General features: G+C 36.4%; 1 protein-coding gene across 5 annotated transcripts in view; it reads left to right on the top strand.

Moving 5' to 3' along the window:
- The window catches only part of GPM6B (glycoprotein M6B), a 134321-nt gene that overhangs the window by 83490 nt on the left and 26071 nt on the right, over positions 1–24760 (top strand). The window contains exons 1-2 of one of the 5 annotated variants that reach the window (XM_087726155.1): positions 11614–12035; positions 24514–24621. The exons of 1 other annotated variant lie outside the window; for it this stretch is intronic. In XM_087726155.1, the coding sequence (XP_087582281.1) occupies positions 11987–12035; positions 24514–24621 (157 nt within the window). In that variant the 5' untranslated portion in view covers positions 11614–11986. Of the gene's footprint in view, positions 1–11613; positions 12036–24513; positions 24622–24760 lie in introns of those variants that run through there. 3 more of the 5 variants (XM_087726157.1, XM_087726156.1, XM_014052171.2) reach the window with 3 other exon arrangements.

The following is a 24760-nucleotide window of genomic DNA, read 5'->3' as shown; positions in this document are numbered from 1 at the left end:
ATGAAAAAATCGCAAGATACCAGGACTTAAAAATCGAAATTCAACGACTATGGCACAAACCAGCAGTGGTAATTCCAGTGGTAATTGGCACACTGGGTGCTATTCCAAAAGCACTGGAATTACATTTAAAACAGTTAAAAATTGACAAAATCACCATCGGTCAAATGCAAAAAGCCGCACTGCTTGGATCTGCACGCATATTACGAAAATACGTTACGACGTCCTAGGCCCCTGGGTGGGGCCCGACTAGTAACCAATGCCAAATCCGGCGAAACAACTGGCCGCTGTGATACAATTGTATAATAATAATAATAATAATAATAATAATAATAATAATAATAATAATAATATAATAATATAATAATAATAATAATATGGGAAGACACTATAGTAGAACTCCCAGAAGAAGCTCTCGGGGAGGAAATAACATCACCACCACTAGAACCAGCTATCATTGAACCAACTGATGAACTAACTCAAAAACAAAAAGAATTGAAGGATAAGATCATGGAGCATTTTCTGCTTAATGAGGAAAGGCAACGTTTACCATCACTAAAAACTGTGCCTAAGAAAATTTTGGCCCCTATCATGAAAATGGTTAATGCAGTGTTTTCAACAATTGAACCGGGATCCATCTTGGAAACAAACCAGTTAATGTACAGTGCAGCTGTAATAGTCACTAATGAACTAGGCATTAAAATTAAAGTACCTAGTCACACAACAGAAAAAGCATCAAAGCCAAAGTGGAAAATCCGTTTAGAACAAAAAATCAAAAAATTAAGGGCAGATGCTAGTAACTTAAAGAACATGCATGAGCAACGGCTTAAAAACAACAAAATCATAGATCGGCTAATCAGAAGATATAGATTGGATACAAGAAACATCAACGAAGCTGTAGAGATTGTAAAACAGCAGATAACAGCAACAGCTAGAAAAATTGAAAGATATGAGGCACGAATCATCCAATATAAACAAAATCAGCAATTTCGATCAGACCAACGGCATTTTTATCAAAGTCTTAATGTGAATGGCGACACCAAAAGTGAAAAACCAGAAAAACAGGCCACAGTTGAATTCTGGAAAGAATTGTGGGAAAATGCAAAGGACTACAACAAGGAAGCAAAGTGGATACATGACTTTGAGAAAAGCATTGGCAACAAACAAATGCAAGTATTAGAAATAACAACTGAGATGGTCAAAAATCGAGTTAAAAAGGTAAAGAATTGGACATCACCTGGAAAGGACCAATTACATGGTTTCTGGCTCAAATATCTGACCAGTTTACATGCAATATTGGCCAGGCAACTGAATGAAATTTTACAAAAGGGCCAAATTGATGAATGGTTGACAACTGGAAAAACATACTTGATTCAGAAAGATGCAACTAAAGGAACAACACCTGAAAACCACAGACCAATAACATGCTTGCCAACAACCTTCAAATTACTCACAGGCATTATTGCAGATAACATGATGGATTATTTGGAAACAAACAACATCTTGCCAGTAGAGCAAAAAGGCAACAAAAGAAGGAGCAGGGGCACAAAAGATCAGCTTCTAATTGATAAAATGATATTAGAAAATTGTAAGAACAGAAAAACGAACTTGAATATGGTCTGGATTGATTACAAAAAGGCATTTGACTCACTGCCACATAGTTGGATCATAAAATGCTTAGAAACAACTGGCATCAGCAAAAATATTACATCCTTTACTGAAAAGGCGATGAAACAATGGAGAACTGAGTTGGCAGTAGGGAATGAGATCTACGGAATGGTTAATATCAAGCGAGGAATTTTCCAGGGTGATTCACTTTCACCTCTTCTCTTCATCATCGCAATGATCCCACCATCAGTAATCTTAAAAAAAATGAAATTAGGCTACCAAACAGCCAAAGAAGCTGAAAAAATTTAAGATGTTGTACTATAATGTCTTTAGTTGTGTCTTGAATATCAGTTATTTCCGCTTGTGATATTGTTTTTTGGGTTTTGGAATTTGCCTGAATTTCCTCATGTTCAACTTCACTAAACACTTTATTCCGTATAATAAATCGCCTTTGATCTGCTAGTCGTTGTTCACTAACATTTGAATCTGGATATTGTTGTTTCCATAATTCATACATTCGCTTTAAATAGCCTCTTTTTTCTGGCTCTGAGTTGTAGTAACAGGCCATTATGGCATGGTTTTCATCTGCACTATATTTTTGTCGTTTTGTTGGCTGGTCCACTTGTAGCCCACTTGTCGACGGATGTCCAGGGACCCCAACATCCGCCGCGGCCCTTGTTAACCCGTGCGACGACCGATGCGGTATGGAATTCTTATTTGTTTTTTTCACCATATTGTATGGGTTGGCGGGGGTTTTTTTTACGGGACCAGATGCCAACCTGACCCCAACCCTCCTCCTTTCTCATCCGGGCTTGGGACCGGCAATGGCGGAGTTGTTGTTGTTGTTGTTGTTGTTGTTATTATTATTATTATTATTATATAGTAATAGTAGCAGTAGTAGTAGTTGTTGTTTAGCATGTATGCTATGAACATGAAATTGTCAATCTGTCAGATGATTTAGGATATGAGAACATAAGAACAGAACACATTTTAGTTCTGATATTTTTATTTCCAGAGAAGGATGAGAGAATGGAGAACCAATATGATGTTATGGACTAGGAACAAGAAGACTCGTTCTAGTCTTCCCTTAGGCACAGAAACTAGCTGGGGAACTTTGGGCTAGTTATCCCTCTCATCTTAAATCAGCATCAGGCTCTGCATCAACTACAGAACAAAACCCTTTGCTGCATTGAATTATGTATTAATAAGCTTTGTTTATTAAGAAAAGTGCAAAAACAAGAAGACCCAGCAATCAAGAAGGGGAAAGGAAGAAAAAGGAGGAGGAGGAAGGAGAACACAAGGGAGGGAAAGAGGGATATAAAATTGCAGGGAAATTAAAATTATATCTTTCCAAATCAGACATCATGAATAGTTTTTTTCTGGCATTTTCTATGTTTTCACATCATGTAGAAAACCTGTGATATTTTGTGATGCTTAGATAATATTAAACTTCCAATGGGAAACAACTTATTTCTAGGTTGAAAATCAATGGTCAGGTGGAATTCACTGGCATATGAATATATACTACCTATAGAGGTTAGAATGCTTTTCTTAATCTAATAGATTTTCAGCAATACTGGGACTACAGAGTGAGTGGATGTTTTGCTTTACTAGGTCTGGTTATCTCCATGTATGCTGACTGGAAATTAAGAACATTGAAATCTAATCTCTCTGGAAGCTGATTTAGTGGATGAAAAGGCAACATGTTATCACAGAATTAAAACTAAGTATTGCACTGAATTATTAGGAATAGGCTCCAGGCTTGGAATGCATAACAATTAGCTTTCAAAATACCATATCCATATCCAAATCCAAATCAAATTCTCTTTGATTTGTAACACACTTTATTTATCATATTTATGATTTTGAAGAGTAAAATTTCAAGCAGAACATGCAAAATAAAATAAACCCCAAAGAGCTTAGAGATAGGCAGAGAGGCAGATAATTACTGCTGCTTTTTTTTAAAAAAAAAAAAATCTGGCTGCTTTTTGTTTAGGCTTTGAAACTGCAACAGCTTAATGCTTTCATTGTGTGAAGGGAATATATGCTAATTTGAAGCCTATTTCCCATCAGAATTCCTTTCAGTCATGTCATAGTTGAGATATGAATGATGATAAAAGGGGGGAGAAGCCTATATTATGGAAGGACTGCTGTTCTGTTATTATGAATTGAGAAAGAGAAAGAATAGAGCTGAGGAATTCAGTCAACCATAAGGACCTGTTGACTATTTAGGGTTGGGTGAGTTTTCATTGGCTAAGTCCGTTTGCCCTCTCCAACTGGCTTTTGTGGTAATTATCATTTCTTTGGGAGCCTCTTCATATGTTACTCTTCACATATTACACTTTATGTAATTGTGTAAAAGTGACAAGATATTATGAGCAGCCCCACTTTGATACTCTCAAATAAGCTATGATCCATAAACCAATAGCAAACAGTAGTAGCTGTAAGAACGAGGTTGTACTCTCAATTCTGCTTGGTTAGAAGTGTCAAAGAAGGATAGGAGTTTTGAACATTGTGATATGGCATCTGCTTTTATCCATTTATGCGTCAGAAATTGACAAGTAGATAAACTACATAAGGAGGACATTTGTTCAATATTTGCCCCTATAATTGATTATAGTGAAAAAGACCAACATTTGTTGAGCAGAAAAGTACAAATTATATGATACAGTAGTAATTAATGGGCAGTGAATGTTAAGAAGCTTCTAGAAATGTTGCCTTGCTTCTTCAAATGTTAGAAAATGATATATCATACATGGGTTTCAGAGGTGGTATTCAGCAGGTTCTGACCAGTTCTGGAGAACCGGTAGCAGAAATTTTGAGTAGTTCGGAGAACCGGTAAATACCATCTCTGACTGGCCCCGCCCCCACCTATTCTCATACCTCTCAAGTTCCAGCTGATCGGGAGAAAATGGGGATTTTGCATTAACCTTCCCCTGGTGTTGGGAAGGAATGGGGATTTTACAGTATCTTTCCCCTGCCACACACACCATGCCATACCCACAGAACCGGTAGTAAAAAATTTTGAATCCCACCACTGATGGGTTTGATATTTGATAAAATTGATAGTTCCACCACTGATGGGTTTGATATTTGATAAAATTGATAGTTCCAGATCTTCCTTTAACTAGGAGACCCTATTTTCACATTTTTTGGTAATAGAATTGTTATATTACTTCCCCTCCATTATTGCGAAAATGGTCAACTAAGGCTAGCCCCGAGCTTAATTTGGTTGCAAACGTTTCATTACCATTCAAGGAGACACTCAGTGTGTCTTGAATTGTACTCATCTGTCTTTAAATGTCTTTACACAGGTCTTTAAATACCTTTTTTATGAGATGCAAATTAGTCTGAATGTTGTTTGTTTGAATATTTCTGAGTCATGGTCTGATTTCGGACAGTTTGATTGGCTGGCTGTTTTTGCTGGGCCATAGTTAAGCCCCATCTGTGTAATGCAGATTAGGATTAGAGTTGTTTTCTGGATGCTTCTGAGTCATGGTCTGGTTTCGGCTTGTTTGATAATTTGAGTGGCTGGCTGTTGTTACTGAGATCCTGTCCAATTTCTTGTGAGCCGATGGGTTATAATTTGGTTGCTGCATAGTGGGATGCCTGTTTGTTCATTTTAAATGCTACTTTGGGATCGTGGTTAATGTAGTTCTTTTCTCAGCGATTGGTAGACTGGGTCGATGTCAGTATGTCTGTTTATTGACTTATTGGTAGAAAACCAGGCTTCAAGGATTTCATGGTCAACTAAATTAAGATACAACCTGTTTGTAGTGGCCTTGGTTATTAAGGGCAGAACTATCTATTCGCCTTCGGGGCTTTGGAGAGAGAGGTGGGGTTGTTGTTGTTGTTGTTTTCATTTGTGACTCAAGAAATTTCAAGAGTATTTTCAGATCCAACTGGAAGAAAACTGGCATGGCAGAGGGGCTTGGAAGTGAGGCAATGTCTTCTCTTATGTCCCAGAAATTTGAATGAATAATAATTTTTTTAAAAAGAGGCAATGGGAATAATTTATGTTCTTTTAGAAAAATATTATTAAATGTCATGTTTTAACAATAGAAATGCATGGCTGTCCTTAACCCTCAGTCTGCAATACACAACTTCTGCCAATCAAACCACACAGGATTTTATTTACTAGTGCAAGATTTTAATCTGCTTGCAATTTTATCAAAATCTGTAAGACCACATGGACATGAGTCACCACTGAAACAGCACCCCGCCTGTGATTTCCCATGTCGTCCCTTCTCGTTTAATCAGGTGAACCAATTTATTGTCAGTTCAATGCATCTCAAATCAGATTTAAAGCAATTTCCTTTTACTACATTATGCTTAATCTGAGAAGGGGCAGGTTTTCCACTGGATAGAACTCCAGCACAGTGACGTGCAGTCAGGGGAGGCAGGGCCTCACCACTGTCATGATGAAAGGAAAAACAAAAGGAAAAGGAAAAAGGCAGAGGTAGTTGCTGCCAGAGTCACAGTGGATGACTCTGGTTAGTGCTTAAATACAGGGGGAGGCGAGAGAATCACGGGCCTCCTTTACTCTAGCTTTATGATTACTTGAGCAGAGTTAAGCAAGGGTGAAAAGGCGAAAAATTCCTTATGTAAAGGAGGCACGTGGTTCTCTCACCTCCTACTGCAGAGGGCACTTTGTTTAGAGGCTTTTTTTAAACAGTTAAGCAGAGTCATCCACGTGACGACTCTAGCAGCAACTATCCCAGCCTGGCTAGCTTAGAGCAGCTCTTGCCTATTTCTTTTTACATTTTCATTGTGGCAGACAAGAGGAGAGTTGAAATCCTCTGACACAGCTGGAAAAGGTATGTGGGTCGGAGGGAAGGGGCAGGGGGGAGGAATTCAAAATTATTTGTAAGTAATTGTATTTTGTTTTATTATAAGTAATTTGTGTGTGTGTGTGTGTGTGTTTGTGTTTTACCCACCACTGCTGGCGGGACATGCTGGCTTTCGACCATACAGTGGGTCCCTTTGTATGGCCGGGGTGGCGGCATGCACTTTAAAGTGCCAGTGTGCCTCCCAGCCATAAAGCAGGACATGTTTTGCTCTATGACGGGGCAAGGCGGCATGCACTTTAAAATGCTGGCGTGCCTTACGGCCACTCAGCAGGTCCCACTGTATGGTCGGGGTGGCAGCATGCACTTTAAAGTGACAGCGCGCCTCCCAGCCATAAAGCAGGATGTGTTTTGCTCTATGGCGGGGCAAGGCGGCATGCACTTTAAAGTACCAGCGTGCCTTCTGGCCCTGCTGCCTCGCCCCACCATAGAGTGAAACACGTCCTGCTTTATGGCCGGGAGGCGTGCTGGCACTTTAAAGTGCATGCTGCCGCCCCGGGCCCGGCCATACTCATGAGCATGGCTTGGAACAGCAAGCTCTCTGGTGGTGGTGGTGCTGGCGGCGGCGGCAGCAGCAGCAGTGATGCCAAGAGCCCCGCCGCCCAGCCGGATTCACCAAAAGTGGCACCAGTAGCAAGGGGACATGCTCGGGGAAGGGAGAGCCAGAGCCGGCTGCCCGGATTTGCGCGTCAGCTGCTGCCGCTGCTTCTGCTGCTGCTGCTGCAGCCACCAGAGACTCCTTCCCCTCCACCGCCCGCATGGGATGGGGAGTGAGCACACGAAAGGAGGAAAAGGAAAGGGCGATGGCTCCAGGACCCAGCGACCCGCAGGAGCGCCGGAGGAACTGGCTGGAGGTTGGGGTGGAAAGGATTTCTTCGCCTCCGTCCCACCCTCCGGCTGCTTAAAGGGGCAGGACCCGGTTACCAGGCAGCCGGTGCTGCAGTGGCAACCACGTTACCACAGGCTTTGTTACATACGCACCTGGGCTCGGCCCAAGAAGAGATGCCTCCAAAGGACTGTCACCTGAGGCCGCCTCACCTCATTTCCTCTGCCCCACCAGGTTGCGGAAAAATGAGCAGTTCAATTCTCCGCTCTCATTTTCCTCAGCCTCCGCGCTATTGGTGTTTGTGTGGGGGGGGTTTAAACCATCACCTTCCGCCAGAATTGATAGGAAATAAAAGGCTGAATTGTTTTTAGCCTACTTATCTCCCCAATATGCAAAAGATCACTTGGAATTAAGTAAGACCTTAAATGATATTTGCTTCAAAATGCTTAAGAAACTTGGTTTCCCTACCTTTCAAGGAAGGCTTGGCGTTTAACTAGTTCTAATCCATCTCAGTAGCAGATGATATTTCTTCAGGCAACCGGCAAACTATGATTTAGGTTTAAGGACTGGATTCTGAAACGTTTTGCTAAGATGGCATATCTGCCAAATCAAGGAACAAAATCATCCCCCCTTCCCCAAACAATTTTGTCCTGTTTAGTTTTGTTCTGTTCTTGGTTATTTTCTGTGAGTTTGTATTTTATCCCTTGAATAAAAAAAAAATGGAAAAAATATGTGAAGTTACTTAGCCTAATATACTAATGTAACACATCTTGTTTACACATTATGATGAATTCTAAACTATGGATTTATAGATCACAATTGCTGTGTTCATACAATAGGTTAAGCAGCCAAAAACAAATCATAGATTAGTTGATTGAGCCAAACCAATATGTCCCTTGATTTATACTTTATAACAAAATGAAGCCCCTTTGCCTTAGTACATGTTCATACATCTTATTCAGCCCTAGGCAAATGAAAGATTATTTCACTACTTGATATATGGAAAAGAGGAAGTCGCCATGAAGTTTTAAGACACATTAACTTGCTGTCAGGAATCTTTCCAATATCCCACAAAGAAGACATGATTTTTTGTTAATTTGTTTAAGCAAACAGTTAAAGTTCCTTCAAGTGTTTTGGAATAGATTCTTCTACATATAGCTCACATTTCTTATTTAGCAGATGATACTTCTGTTAACATTAACCCATTGTAAAAATAACAGCAATTGAATGTTTTACCCCAATCAACGCATTACATAACTAGAGTAAAGTTAGCAGCAGGGCGGCTTTTGCCTCTTGAAAGCAGGCAAAAGCCGCCCTGTCGCCCCAGCGCTATGTCCTCTATGTCGGACATGGCGTCCTGCCTCTATGTCGAACATAGCGCCGGGGCTGCAGGGCAGCTTTTGCCTGCTTGCCTCACCAGCCATAAACCTCACCGCATGTCACTGCTCCAGCATATCCTGCTTCCCTTAGACTCAATGCTGCTACTCTTCCTTTATGAGGATAAAGGATCCACTGCTATTATTTCAAAACATGTTCAAATGCCACACAAGAAGTAATAGCTTTGCTGATCTAGCAGAGTTGCCCTCACCAATAACTACCTTTCTAACTTTTATTTTTAAAAGAAATCTCTAGGCAGATGAACACAATATGAAATAGGAACATAAATAGGAGAGTTGAATTGTTGATTTCATTGGAGGGGGCACTGGTTGCTTCCATGTTCTTAACATTATGAAGGTCAGCAACAGTAACAATGAGCGTGGGTTGACTTTATATTATGTGGGGTTTTTTTAATTAGAAAGAGGAACATTGGCAGTATAGAAGTATCCTATGAAGCTGCATAGGATAATAACTACATTATTGAATAGGGACCGTTTGTTAGGTATGAAGAAGCTCCCTGGGTGATATCAACTGATATCATATATGTCTTTCTCATTTTCATTCTTTCTGTGCTCAAGGGAGTAACATGAGAAGATAGAATCATGCAAATCATGGAGAGAAGGAGGAAGGAAGATATTTGTACACAGTTGCTATAGGGCTGATTATCTCTAGGATACAGTGCAAAAGCTGTTCCAACAAGAGAAATGTGTATTCATGCACATCATGTTAATGTGATACATGTATTTATATTTCATAGTATTTATAATGACCTAATCTTGAAGGAATCTAGTTTTTTTAGATGATGAAAGTATTTATTATCATATGATAAATCTGTACCATTTTTGGACATGGTTATTTATCTCTTATTTTCACCAATACTTTGGTCTTCAGAATTGTCCAACTTTTCCTTGCTATTACTATGAAGAGGCTTATTCTTCTCCCTACCTGATTCCTACCTCCCTGGTAAAACTATATGACAAGATAGATTACATACTACTCAGTTTTAAAAGCCCACATGATATCTCTGAGTGTTGATATTGGCATTTCTATAGCTTTCGGAATAGACCTTCAGTTCTAATCAACCACTGCATACTCAGATACATTCACCAACCCGTGTGTATATGTGAAATGTTCTAGTATCTTGAATTGTTTTCTGGAAAAGGTGTTCACTAGCAAAGGGTACTAAATGCTTAATTTTCTATCAAAGGCAACATTTGTGAAGATAGATGATTTATGTATAAATGGTCCTTTAACAGTGCCACCCAAGCATGTTCGTTATTTTAAATAACTGTATTTTTAAAGATGCAGAAATATTCTGATCCTTTTCTTTGGTGAGCATTTGCTTTTGATTGTGACTTATTATTCATGCTCTAATGTTTTGTTGAAAAGGATGTTGCTTAGTTTCATTTTAGATGTTGCTTAGTTTCACTTTAGATCACTGTGGTTTGATTATATTTCATCTATGCCATTCTCTCCATTGGGGATGAGACCACTTACTTCAGGCTACACTTGTTAGCACCATGTGGGGCTTTAAAATGCTAGATACAGTATGTCTTTTTATAATGAAGTTTGATTTTAAAAATGGAAATAAAATTTACTAACATGTAATTGTAATAAAAGGTATAGTAGAATACATCAATGAATTATATTGTTTAGTTAATGGTTTGCTTTGCTTAATATGTGATTTTGTAAACTTGTGAACATATTGATTCTTGAAAGGAAAAATATATTTTGGCATATTCTACTTTAATGAATTTTTAAAGAGAACATTTCTTCATGGACTTAAGTGCTTTCCCTTTTCTTTCTAAGAAAAAGGGAAATTCTGTAGATTCAGTGGTCTTTCTTCATTAATTTGGAAATGTCTGCGTCAAAACAGAGTTGTTTCAAACTCAAAACTTCCAAAATGATTGAAACATCATTGAAACCACTAGTTTGAATGGCTTTGCATTCATTAATAGTTGCATCCTATGTTAAGTATCTGTTTATCTTTAAAGAATATCATTTTTACTTTACTAACAGCGAGTATAGTTTATTATTTTCTGAGAACAGTGTTGAACATTTAGAGAACAAAAGCATATGGCACAGGGTTTATGCTAAAATCTAACAAGAAAGGTTCTCCCTAATGCATATACTTATTAGGAGCTTAAGTCTCTGCAAATAATCAGTGTGGAGATAAACTCCACACTGATTAACAGCAAACAGCAGTCCCAATATGTGTCTAAAACTTGTTCTTACCAAAGATAGAATATATGTAATGGTTTTTCAGTTTCTGGAAAGTATAAAATACATAAGCATACAAAGAAAATAATTTTTATTTAAAAGAACATTTAGATAATTTCTATTATATTTATTAAGCTTTGACTAAAATCTGCATGTAGCTAGGCATATAAGATCCTGAAGCACTGTACCTTAGAAAGCTGGGTGACTTTTAAAAATTATTATTTACTTTAAAATCTAAGATGATGAGCACAGCATCTTGGTTATTTTTAAAACCACCCTATTATCTTCTAAGGGTTTAAAAATGAGATGACCCATTGGGAACCAGAGGCTGAGATGTTACATATCTCATTTAGTCTCACCTGCACACAGCTATGACTGTCTGTTCTTATGAAACAATGTTTAATTGCTGATTGGCATAATGATGGCTTTTCTATTGAAGAGGGGATTATCACTTCCAAAAATTGAATTAAAAATGCTACATCCATGAAATCAAAATTTAACCTGTAAATGGGCACATTTTATGTAAAACCGCTGAGAATATGGAATAAATCAAAATGCAAATGTTATCTTGTGGTCTAGCGGGACAAAGTGCCTTGTTTGATGCTATGGAGCCTCCCTCAAGATGGTGCAGAAAAATGGGCTTGGGTGATTGCTGAGTCATGCAGCGGGGGGGGGGGGTCCATTCATTCCCTCAGATGCAGTTCCTTTTGGTTGTCACAAACCTATTCTTCACTAAAGAATTGATTTAACAGGCATAAGGAGACGCGGAGAATGGGGAGCATGTGAAAGAAAAGGAGGCTAACTGATTCTTCATGTTTCCTTTACAAACGTGTGAAGAGAAGGGAGACAATCAAGCACAGAACTGGGGTCTCTGACGTATAGCTGAGGGCTTCCAGCAGAGATCTTTATGGACCAGTAGGCAGATCGAGACTAAAGCTGACCAGACTTTGTGCATCTTGGAAAAGAGAGCTATCTACTGTAGTGAGAAACAGAGCCACTCAATTATTGCAATAGCAAAGAAGTGACAGAAGGAAAGGAAGAAAGAAGGAAGACTGTCTCTTTGCTGGGGGCGGGAGCGAAAGCATTTTTGGTGGATGATATAAAGCCAGCCATGGAAACTGCTGTGGAGGAAAATAGAGAACAAAGGCAAGAGAAAAAAGGTACCCAGAGGACTGAACAATAGACTGTTTAAATATTTTTAAGCGTCTCCAGTTCTGAAAAGATTGGGGCTGTGTTTGAAGCTCTCTTTAGAGCTCTGCTTAAACGATCATTTGTTGTATCTTTCAGTTTCTGTGTTCTGTAGGGCTTGACAGCTGATTAATGGAACTGCTACCTATTGCTTCAGCTCTGTGAAGTTGTTTTCAACTATTCCAATCTCCATAAAAATTCAGTTTACAGAAAAATAGCAGGGTGTATGAATATGCCTTTGTGTATGTTTTGAATCTGTATGATTTAAATCAGTGTGAAGCTTTGTGCCAACATGGGTTTGATACGAGGCTCTATGAGGTCTGTCTTTCATTAGACAGCAGCTAGTTTATACCTTGTATTTTTGTAACACACAGGGAGAGATTGGTGCATACATTTGCTGCGAATAGGAAACAGCACCATGTTTGAAAGAAATGTTCCAAAATAGATTTGTAGATTTCAGAATGGCAGAGTGGCAAGTGAGGATGAATTTGAATGTTGCTGGTGATGTATTATTCTGAAAGACTCACACAGATCAAAATTGGCAAGTTTTGTAATGCTTTGTTTAATTAACCATTTCTTATACTAAGGTTATGCACAATACTGCTGAAAATATTATTCAAGTATAAGTGTCACCAAAGTTATTGACTTGAAAGGAAATGAATATAGATAGAGGATTGCATTTAATGGTAATAGATTGTCTTGTATGATACGTCTTTTAGCCCATTTGTGTATTATTTATTATTAGTAGCATTTCTGTTTTTATTTGTAATCTAACCCATTAATTTGATATCTAAGTGATGCAGATTTGAAGTAACTAAAATAAATATATTAATTAAATAGTGTCACTGTGCAGAGATCCATTAAGCAAATTAATTTCCTCTTTTTACAATACTGGAAGTTATTTTCTAGCTTCTAAGTTGAATAAAATGAATTTGGCAAACAGCTGCTAGAGCCTCATCATTATCTAGAAAGATTACCTAAAATTTAAAATGCCAAAAGCTTAAAATCTGGGGGGAAATATGCATTTTCTACACTAGTAATCAGCAACACTGAACACTTTATTAAAATAATATTGTTTTAAAATATATTTTAAAAACCTAAATAGCTCTTAAATCTCCACAGTTCATTTTTTAAAACTGAGCTTGTAAATAGTTGTCTTTTTACTTGTCAGTTACAGTTAATACTTTTGCGCAAGGGAATTGAGTCAGTTGTGGGCTTCTAAGTCATGAAGTAAGTTATTCTTAGAATTTAATTTCCTTTAAATAAGTGAATTTTCACAAATCTATTATTTAATTCATTGCCCTACTCTTGCAAATCAAAAGAGTCTTTTAGCATGCAACAAGAAACCTGCCCCACTCAATAAGTTTTTTGTGCTTTCTTTTTCTTTTTAAGAATCACCCTTTATATCACATCACAAACTTTCATTGAGCATTTCTACCATACAAAAACAGATTGACTGACCTGTAACTTCACAGAGAGAATCTGCACAAGGAACACAAATCTATATGACATTTTTTTAATTAATTGTGGTCTATTTTATATTTTGTGGTGAATATAGAGAATGTTTTTCTTTTAAAGCAGAGAATTAGTTTGATGGAAGTTTATAAAGACAACCCTCATTATTTTGGAGTGAGATTCTGAATTGATACTATGAGAAACTACATGGATATTTTTGACTGTCTCTTGTTTATTTTTCCAGATAGCCTAGTTGGAAGCTTCTATTTAAACCTTTTTAAGCAAAATAAGAATGTGCATTATGATGCTTATTCTCCAGATGCCTTGTAGAATTTGTTTCTCACATATTAATAGAATTTAAATGATTTTAATTGAGCATTTCTATTATAAATAGCGGATCCAAGGTATAACTGAAATAAATTACATTTGAGAGCTTAACCAGGCTTTGATGTCCTGCCAATTTTTCATTTAATTTATGCTTACTGAAATTGTGAAGATTTCCCCCCAGATTTGATTTGTAGTATTTGCATTCAGTGACCTTTGAGAATGTTACTATGTAATGAAGTTTAAACAATTATTTCCCAAATTCATAAGATTTTTTTTCAGTAAGTATTATATAGCTATGGATATAATTACCTTTCTAATTATTATCATTGTAGTATATTTTTAAATTTAAAAAAGTAATAATTTTGTTTTTAAAATTGAGCTATGTTGTAGTTTATACATATTTTTTTCATTTGACTAGCGCTACAATAGTGAAATTATTAATGCAATTCTCAACACTAAATAAGAAAACATCAGTACATTTAATTTATTTTTTAAGTTTGGCACATATCCATTCATTTATATACTGATAACATTTAGAAGTCCTTAGGATCTGTTTAAAAATATTTTGGATAGTAATCTGTTCCATTTATTTCTATTATTGAATATAATGAAATTTTAAACTAGAAGTTCTGGAGGACATTAGTTTGAGAGAAGACCTGCCCCTATGGGATCTCTGTCATTTGTTTAAATCAGAGATATATTCCAATCTATGGTCCTATTTATTTTATTTTACTGTGTTGCCTTTTGTTGAAGAACCAAGGATTTCCATTATATAGCATGCAAATGACATTTAGATTGCAGTGAAATTAACATAAACCATTAATCAAAATTGACTGAATGCAACTAATGTGATCTACACTTGGCATGTATGTCCAGTTATTCAGGTAATTGTTGAGCAGATATTTTACAGAGTTGTGAAAGAGATTGATTGCATTTAAAGCCAAAAATGTATAAATTATTTTAAATGACAGCATTTATCTTGCAAGCATTAAATTAAATAAAAATGGAAGACGGTGCTACAGTGATTGATTGAGATTGAATAAATCAGTAATGCATGTTACTTTCTATCAGCAGTAGAGAAAGTACACCCTTATATATATTAGCATAGACAAGATGTTTTCATTTAATGTAGGGGGGTGGGACTGATCTAGTAAACAAAGTAGTTGTAAAAATGCCACAAACATTTATTCTAGATGTCTAGAAAAAAAGGTTAGTGAGTTAAAAAACAAATCAGAAGTTCTGTTGCATGTGGCATATGTTTATTCACAAAAGAATTGAGCAAAATTTCCATTCCTTTGCAGACCTATTTGGGTGTAAGCTCTATTAATATCAGTGGTGTCTACTTTTGAGTAAATATCAGGGGTGGTTTCCTGCCAGTTCTAACCTCTTCTATAGAAGAGGTTCCACAAATCTACAGTGCCGTTTAGAACCGGTTCCAGCTCTCTCCCCCACCCGTCCACACATCATCAAGATGAAGAACGAGAGGAGGAATTCTGGGAGTTGAAGTCCATAAGTTTTAAAGCTGTCAGGTTTGAACACCCCTGGGGTTTTTTTCTAAATGGTTAGGGGTGCAAGGGTCTTGTAACTTGACAGCTTTAAGACTTGCATACTTCAATGCCAGAGTTCCTGAGCCAACATGACTGGAGGAGGAATTCTGGGAGTTGGAGTCCACAATTCTTAAAGCTGTCAAGTTTGAACACCCCTGGGGTTTTTTTCTAAAGGGTTAGGGGTGCAAGGGTCTTGTAACTTGACAGCTTTAAGACTTGCGTGCTTCAAATGCCAGAGTTTCTGAGCCAACATTTTGGTTGCTAAGCAAGAGCATTGTTGAGTTTCACCACATTTTACAAGTTGGCCATGCCCACTCAGTCACAAGGCTGGCAAGCCACTCCCACTCAGTCACATGGCTGGCAAGCCACTCCCAGGCCACACTTCAGAAGAGGTTCTAAAAAAAATTGAAACCCACCACTGGTAAATATATACATTATTTCACTATATGAGGGGTGAAAGCTAATATTTGAAGTTTGGTCATGGCAAGGAAGAATTACTGAGATGTTAGATGAAAATCTTACTTCTTCTTGAATAAAACTGATAAAGTAATAATGTATATTAAGAAATTATTAATATTTAATTCTGAGTTCTTTTATAAAAAGTAAATTATACCAAAATAGACTTGCAACAGTTATGTAGCATTTTTATTCCTTTCTAGGTGAAATGACTGAATGAGGGTAACATCCTTGACATGAACATTTTGTCTTCTCCAGGAGGTTCAGAATATTGTTACTCTAACACTTGAGAATTTTTTTAAAGGTCAAGAACTTTTAAATGGGCTGATTTATATCCCTCCCCCTTTGCTGTAGAAATTCAAAATAGAACACATAGCACTACCTCTTTCTATTTTCCCTACCTACGTCAAAGGTTGGGCTGGGAGAGAATGAGTGGCTCAAATTTAGCCACTTAGTTTCATGTGGCCGAGGATTTTATTTGTATGTGGACAAGCAGTACTGGAATCCCAGCAAAGCTTTGAAACTTTACTGAGAGGACATGAGCAAAAGTGGAACAAGGTCTTGTATATCTTTGGCCCTTCTGCATTGCAGGGCAAAGAAATGCAAAGGTGAAACAAAGAAAAAAGGTAGCCACAGTGAAAATTGCAGTGAAACAATGGAATACTTTAGATAAACTCATGACCAGATTTTTATTTTTTCCTAGATCAGTATGCTAGCCATACTATCTTCAGGACGTAGTCAGTGAATAAAAACGAGCCACAGGTTCCTGATTGAGTCTTCTCCCTGTAGCCACTCAGAGTCCCTTCAGCTTCACTCAGTGTCTACCTTTTTCTTTTCTTTTTTGTATTATGGCTTGTTGGCATGCAAATAAAATAGTGTAATTTGTTGCATTTCGAAGTGATTTGGTTGCTTTAGGCAAACTGAGTTTTGGTGGACTTAGGCATGATTCTCCCCAGTGTTAATCCAACTCCTTAACCATTACATCAGATCAGGAACAATTGCTAGGAGGACATGTATATATAGCATTCCTTTTGTTCCTGGTGATGTTTTGGATTCTCCGTGTTTAATTTTGCAATAGTAAATGTTATGTAGTGTTATGTACACTACAACCTCACAATATATCACTTTGTAATATCAGTAGATCCCATCTAGCTGGTTTCCAATCTGAAGTGAATATGCGTAATTTTATTCATAGCGCTTAGCCAGACAATCACAATCTGGACTAAATTGTGGCGCATCATTGTATAGATGCTATAAGGAGAAGTAACTACACTTCTCTACCATTATCAGTGTAGCCTAACATGTCAGCTTGAACTTGTGTCTAGTTTTAACTGGTTCCCTTTCTTCACCAGTAGCATTCCAGGTTCACAACTTCATTTCTCAAAATTCCTTGGAAAATCAAGGAACTGTATATAATCAACAAGCTGGGACAGAATGATTAGGAATAATCCTACCCAGTGGTTTGGTTGCTTCTGAATTCCATGGATTCATAGAATCACCATAGAATCATAGCATTGGAAGGAACTTGTAAGACATTGAGTTCAATCATCTGCCCAAAGCAGATGCCCTTATCTCATCCCAGACAAATAGCTGTTCAATCTTTTCTTGAAAACATCTGTTGTTAGAGCACCCACAACTTCAAATGGCAAACTGTTCAGTTGCTTGATAGCTCTCAAAGTCAGGAGATTTTTCCCTATTTCACTTTTGGATCTCTCACTATTAAATTTTCATCTACTGGTTCTTGTTTTACCCTTGGACACTATGGAAAATATATCAACAACCTCGGCCCTATGACATCCATGCGTGTCAGTGGTGGGTTTCAAAAAATTTTGGAACCTACTCTCTGGGTGTGGCCTCCTTTGTGGGAGTGGCTTGCTGGCCATGTGACCGGATGGGAGTGGCTTGCCGCCTATGTGACTGGGTGGGAGTGGCCTTCCACCCATGTGACCGGGTGGGAGTGGCCAAGATGATGTCACTGAATTCTTTGCCCCAATGGATGAATTACAATAACATTAAAATAAGTACAAAAACGGGGCGGGGCCGAAGCCGTGATGAGCCGACATGCGATCTCAAAACTCTCAGATCGCAGTCGACACTTTTATTGCTGGGGGGGGGTCACAACGGACCTAAATCATCCCGAAGAGATGGTGAATAGGAAGATTACATCTTGCTGATCTTGGGGATATCGCAAAATCTCAGAGAGAAGCAAGGAAAAATCTTCTAGCTGGTAATAAAAATTCCAGTCTTTTGTCAAGACTGACAAAGTCAGGGCGGCCTCAGAATGGAACGATGGGGAAAGAGAAAGTGTTTTCAGCTGGTGAGAAACTTTTATTGTTTTTTTAAAAAATGGACTGCCTATAAAACCTAAAAACTAAGTAATCAAAAAACAGAAGAACTTAGCGGCAAATTTGATTTTTGTAATGGTTCTGGACAGTGGTTATCTTACTTTTTAAATGCTATTTACATGGATTGAATCTAAGCAAAACTTTTTCAAATGGATGGAATAAGCTTTCTTCTTCTAACATTTCTTTGTGACTGTCTGCAAACTACAGATTGATTGTTTTGACTGCGACATTGCAAGCTTTTATTGCTTAACTGTTTGGCTTAAGATCTGATAAGATTTTACAGCTGTCCTTTTGAAGTTTGTTTTCGCTTACAGAGAGTTTCCGAGTGAATTTTAGTCTTGCTGACTTTCTAAGAAAAAATACTACATATGGACATGGCATCCATGGGGCCTTTGAATCTCCGAGGAGTATTCTTAGCGCTGCAGAGATTGTTGGATACAGAGGAAAGAATTGAGAGAAAATTGGATTATTTGGTGCATTTAACAACAAAATATGATGAAAAAACTGAGGATGTTCTTCAAATACAAAATAAGAAGATTGAAATTCAAAAAACTGAAATAGAAGACGATTATAAAGAGACTGAGCCTGTTGATATTCATGGTAATTGGTTTATTCCTGAGGGAGGAAAGAATGGAATATTGAAAGAGGAATTAAATGGAGAGAAAATTTATTTCAAAGGACAGGACATAGAAGAAGAAGAAAACATTAAAGAATTTATGGACTATGAAATACTACTTGCAAAATACTTGATATCACTGCTGATAATTAAAGATAAGCTGAACAAAGAAACAGAAAGGGGGCGTCAAGATTACATGGGAGATATTACAGGCAAGGAGCTGCTAAGAGGAGTCCATACAGATTTGATCAAGAGGTTGTTTGGAGGACTGGATCCACAAATGGCAGACGATATAAGATTGTTTTGCTGTTGGAGAGATACAGGTTGATAGATGGAAGAGTATAATTTAAAATTAGCTAAACTTAGTTAAATTTAGTGACAATAGGTATAGTTAAATAAAAATTGATACTGATAGTAATGTATACAATGTTGAGCTGTTATGATAAGTAATAATTGGATATGAATACTGAATGTTACCCCTGAAGAAATACTTTTGGACTATATATAAAGATTATTAATAACAATAACAATAAAAAAGAACAAAATTAGACACAGCTAAGTTTTAATTATTAGGGGGGAAATGTTATGATATAGGATATGTCAAATAAAGAAAGGATAATGATAATAAATTATATACATGCTATGAGTACAATATGAGTGAATTGGATGTAAATGGTTAACAGGGATTTGGAAAGGAGGATTAGAAAATTTTGGTATTAAATATTATGGATGTTTAGCTAGAATAGGATATAAGGATTTAATGTTAATGGAAGATTTTATAAATAAGTAAATGAAATGTCAGTATGTGGTTATGTATTAAATCTTGGTATAATTTATGATGAAGGACATTTAAATAATCATAGTTAAATAAAAGTGGAAGTATGAAGATGGTAATATAATAAATATCCAAGTTAAGATATTAGAATTAATATGAATTATATCTGATGACGGTGGAAGAGATGCACAAAAGCCTTTTGTAACCAAATGATACACTTTCTACAGTATGTAAAGAAGGAGGATTTGTATGTTTGTTTGGAAATAAAAATATATTTTAAAAAAAGTACCAAAACAATAAAAGAGCTACTTACAGCAGGAAGATGACTGTTCTTGCCAGTCTTCAGTATCACTGACTCCAATGAATGGGCTGCACAAAGAAGAGACACAGAAATGAACTCTTTCATTGCCATCATTGGGATGAAACCAGCACACAAAACAATAAAGACAGCTACTTACAGAGGGAAGATTACTGCCATGCTGGTCTTCTGCACCATCACCTCACCACCTTGCTCCAATAACCTGCACAAAGGAGAGACACAGAAAACAAGACTTTAATTGCATGCACTGCATTAGGATGAAACAAACACAAAAAATAATAGAAAAGGAAAATTACTGTCCTTTTTTCCATCTTCTGTACCATCACTTCACCACCTTGCTCCAATAACCTGCACAAAGGAGAGACACAGAAAGCAAGACTTTAATTGCATGCACTGCATTAGAATGAAACAAGCACAAAAAATAATAGAAAAGGAAAATTACTGTCCTTTTTTCCATCTTCTGTACCATCACCTCACCACCTTGCTCCAATAACCTGCACAGAGAGACACAGAAAACAAGACTTTATTATCTCAAGGATGAACCCAGCACAGAACACACCCAGCAATAAAGACAGCTACTTACAGAGGAAGGATCACTGGTTTGCTGGTCTTCTGCACACCACTTAGGTCGGTCCAAGTAGCTATTCAGAAGTTAGTGGTTAGAAGCAATGGTAAAGCAAGATATGGAATTAAAACCAGAAATATTTTGTTGGCTATTTGAAAGGGAGTACAATATATATTTAATTTTACACATGTCAGCAGCTGCTGGAATTGTGTTTGCACAACAGTTGAAAAACAGAGATATGAAAATGAATGAATATTACAATGCACAGGAATAAATAAATTGACAATTAAAATTAAGAAGGCTTTGAATACTTTTTCACGTGGGATTTGTTTTAGCAATTGCTAACTAACGGAAACAGAAATTAGAAAACCAAAAGTATGAAAGAAAGTATGAAAGGTCCCTAAAATGTATAAGGGAATATTACTAGATCATTATTAATGTGTAGATAACTGTGGGACATTACACACCCACACAAACTATGACAGGAAAACACCAAAAAATAAGAATCCCCCTAAAAAGACCCTAACCCTTAGGACAGGAAAGACAAAGCCACTGGAATAAAAACCATCAAGGCATTGTGGGAAATTATAAAGGACAGTGCCAGGAAGCTCACAGAACCAGCAACACCTCACAATTACCTAAACAACGAGGGTGAAACACACGAAATCTGGCGAAGCTGCCTTGCATCAACCTGGCCTACCCATAGAAAAGCAGCCACTTTGAGACACATAAACCATGCACCAACCTGCACACTTAAAAGAAACATATTGCATCACAAAGAAAACATTTGCAAAAAGGAATAACATTTCTTGTAGTAAATATATTTTATAAACAATTAAAAAATAAAAATTCCCTAAAAATAATTTTAAAAAAAGATATTCTATAAATAAAAAAATCCTTAAAAACCATTGTTAAGTATTCCACCAGCAATAATTTATACTGTAACTATTTTAAGGTAAGTGACCCAGAGCGGCAGGTTGGGGGGGAGCAATTGTTGGGAGCATGAGGTATTTCAGTGGGTGGGGGGGCCTTGGGTGGTCTTAAGCAGGTGGTCAGTTCCATCACTAGGCCCCCATGGCCTTCCCCACACTGAAATACCTAACACTTAACAAACTGCACATTCGATTAATGAATATGTGGGTGAAATGAGAGAGTGATCACGTTTAAGATATGAGATTCCTCAGGTTATGAATGGATGAGTAGGTTCCATTACATTGGTCACTCAAGAATTGTTCACAAAATCTAATAGATACTATCCAGTTGTTGTCTGCAATATATGCAACTCCTTTATATGCTATATTTTTCCTAACTATGAAATTAATATCTTTTTTTGTGATCTTGGTAGTAAACAGTATATTCTTCTGACTAAAATGGTCTCGTTTCAGTCTGTTTCTGGATTGTTAAAATATCAATGTATAACCAATTTATTTCATCTTTCACTATGTTGAACTTCCCCATAAAGAAACTTTATGCTTCTTATACTGCATGCTTCCACATGTATTCTGTCTTTGCAGCTTTGGATTTGTGCTAACTGTGTCATAAATGCTATTGGTATTCTGAATGATCTTCAGCATTTTGACTGTAATCTTACCTGATGGGCATCATCTGGCCTTACAGTAACCATCCTTTTATTTTTCTTGATAAAGTAGAGTGGTTTACAATTGCATTCTCTTGCACTATATGAAATTATGTCTTAACAATTATCATTAAAGTGGTCACCTTTCTCTAGCATTTTCCTGTATCACTGGTGCCATCTTGCTTTATCTGGCAGCTGAAATCACTGTCACATCTTGAATGACTGTGTTGAGGGTATATATTCTTGGTGTATAGTCCAAGTATTCTTTGCTCATTCCTCTCAATAACACAACCCTGTTCTCTGATGAACAGGACATGGAGTGGGGGTAGTGTTAATTTATAAAACTATATACTTTGGCATCATGTTATTTAAAAGATAAAGCATCCACAATGTAGAAAAACTAAAGGAGGCAATTTTTTTTAATACAATCCTCATATTATGGGTCATTCATTCCTTGGATATAAGATTTTCTGTTCTCAAACTTGTCTTCCAGAAACTATCAAAGATAGATATTGTAGAGGACATGATAATGGATGATCAGCATTCATGCCTCCTGTATTATGGTAAATTTGTGCTTTTACTGGTTTTTAGGTTTTTGTTATTTTAAAAAAATCTAGTAATACTTAATACTTATATAAATAAAATAAATAAATAGAACAGCTAATGTACAATGTAACTCAAACTTCAAACAGTGGATAAAATCTTAACACAAATCACACTGATTAAATTTTTCACAACATTGGTAGAAATCATTTCATATGTAGAATATCTTCCATTCAGAGTTGTAGAGCTTAGAGTTCTAGTTTTTCCACCACAGAAATACAGTTGTTGTTTCTGGACATACATGCTCAATCCAGTTTGGTGTGACAAACAGATTGCTTGCATAGCCAGTAGAAATTAATGTACAACTGAATGCATTACAAATGTGCATTGGGAAATACTAAGAAATGACTATGTTAATTTGTTCTAGCTTTTAAATAGAAAGATAACGTTAGTTGAATAAAAATAACATATTCTATGAGATTGTAAGGTCTATTTGGATTTCTGTCCAATGAATCTAAGGAGATTCTTACAGTAAAAATGTTAGTAGTATGAAATCGGCATAAGTGAAAAGATTTCAATCCCCATTTAACCTATTAATATTGTATATACTGTTTCAATGGTAGGGGTGCTAATGAAGTAGTACCAATGTTAGTTGCTAGTTTACATTAAACACTACAGTACATTAATACTTTCTTGCCTCTAACCCAAACTCAACTGAAGATTGATTTGGAATCAGTGTTCTTCCAATGTGCAAGTTAAATGTTCTAGTTAAACTATGCTCCTTGACAGTTCCCTTAATTTTGCATAGAGTTCCCATTTAATCATTATATAAATTAGTAGAGATTTTATGAAAACACTGCATTTAGAGAACCTGATTCCCTTTCATCTGTGTTCAGCTACACAATATTGTCTCTTTAGCAATTCATAATTGAGTTAAACATTCCATGATCTTGATACAAAATTGCATCTTCAGATCATTCCTGAGTAGATCTTGCCTTGCTACAGATTATAAATTAAATAAATTCTTGCAATGGCCAGCTCCAGCAGACAAAATAACTGAATATCTGAATAATGAAAAGGAAGAAAAATGGTCAAAATAATGAAAAAATATAGGAAGATTAGACAATTATAAATGAAATATGATGCTGCCTCAATTTCTTAAAACAATCCATAAATTGGCGTAGGTGATAATTGTATTATGAAAGCTGTACTTAGTTATGACTATCTACTATATAGGATCATTCAATTTTACCTTTTTCAGGGAATAGGAGAAAGAGAAGTTATTTTTCTATCTTATTTGTAAATTACAGCTAGATTATCACAAAACATGCTCAGTTGTATCTCAGTGGGGAAAAAATCAATACAATATATTGCAACTCCATTTTATCTACTTTTCTCCATCCACCATCCCAAGGCATTAACTTTGTAATACCACAATTGAACTGTTTCACCTTATTATATTTTGTACATCTGGAAATGATTTTCTTCAGCTGGCTTTAGTGAAAAGCTAAAAATAGTTCATGTGTTTTAGCATAAATAAATTATATTCGTTTTTCTATTCTATCAGCTGTAGAACGGTTTTTAGTCAGTAAAAAAGGCATTGAAAGAATGCATCAGATGAAAAATAAAAATAGTGTTTTAAAACAAATAATTTCACAGCACTGAATATTATTAACGATGGAATGCATTTAAAATATGAGTAGCTGTTTTTTAAGAATCTAATAGGCATTCTACATTTTGCTACTATCTGTAGCCTCTAAAATTTAATGCTAGTTAATTTTTCCTCTTTTACTGAAATGTGAGAGTGGTTATTTATGTTCTAAGAATGCTCTCTTTTCCTGCTTTTTGATATTAACATTGAATTGAATGAAGTAATAAATATGACTTTGTCAGAAGCTCTGACATTTTACCACCTAAAATTGGCAGTGATCACCAGACCAGAAATGGAAATTGGCAGGTACCAATGGATACACAAGAGCTCAAGGCTACACCAGTACCATCATGTGGCACCATTGAAAGGCAATGTTAGTCAAGGTAAATAAAAGGATGGAGTAAAATATCTACATGAAGAGTTTAAATACAGTAAGAATTGCTTTCATGAGCTTTAGTAATGTTTTCAAAAATATGTGACTTTGATTTTACATTAGAAATTAATTATTACACATGGCCTATT

The sequence above is a fragment of the Thamnophis sirtalis genome, unplaced genomic scaffold (genome assembly GCF_051295495.1).
Source record: "Thamnophis sirtalis isolate CommonGarterSnake01/CBP01778 unplaced genomic scaffold, rThaSir2_p1.2 scaffold_12, whole genome shotgun sequence".
Classification (NCBI taxonomy): domain Eukaryota; kingdom Metazoa; phylum Chordata; class Lepidosauria; order Squamata; family Natricidae; genus Thamnophis; species Thamnophis sirtalis.
Note: the sequence above shows the minus strand (reverse complement) of the source record. Positions and strands in the feature narration are given on the sequence as shown.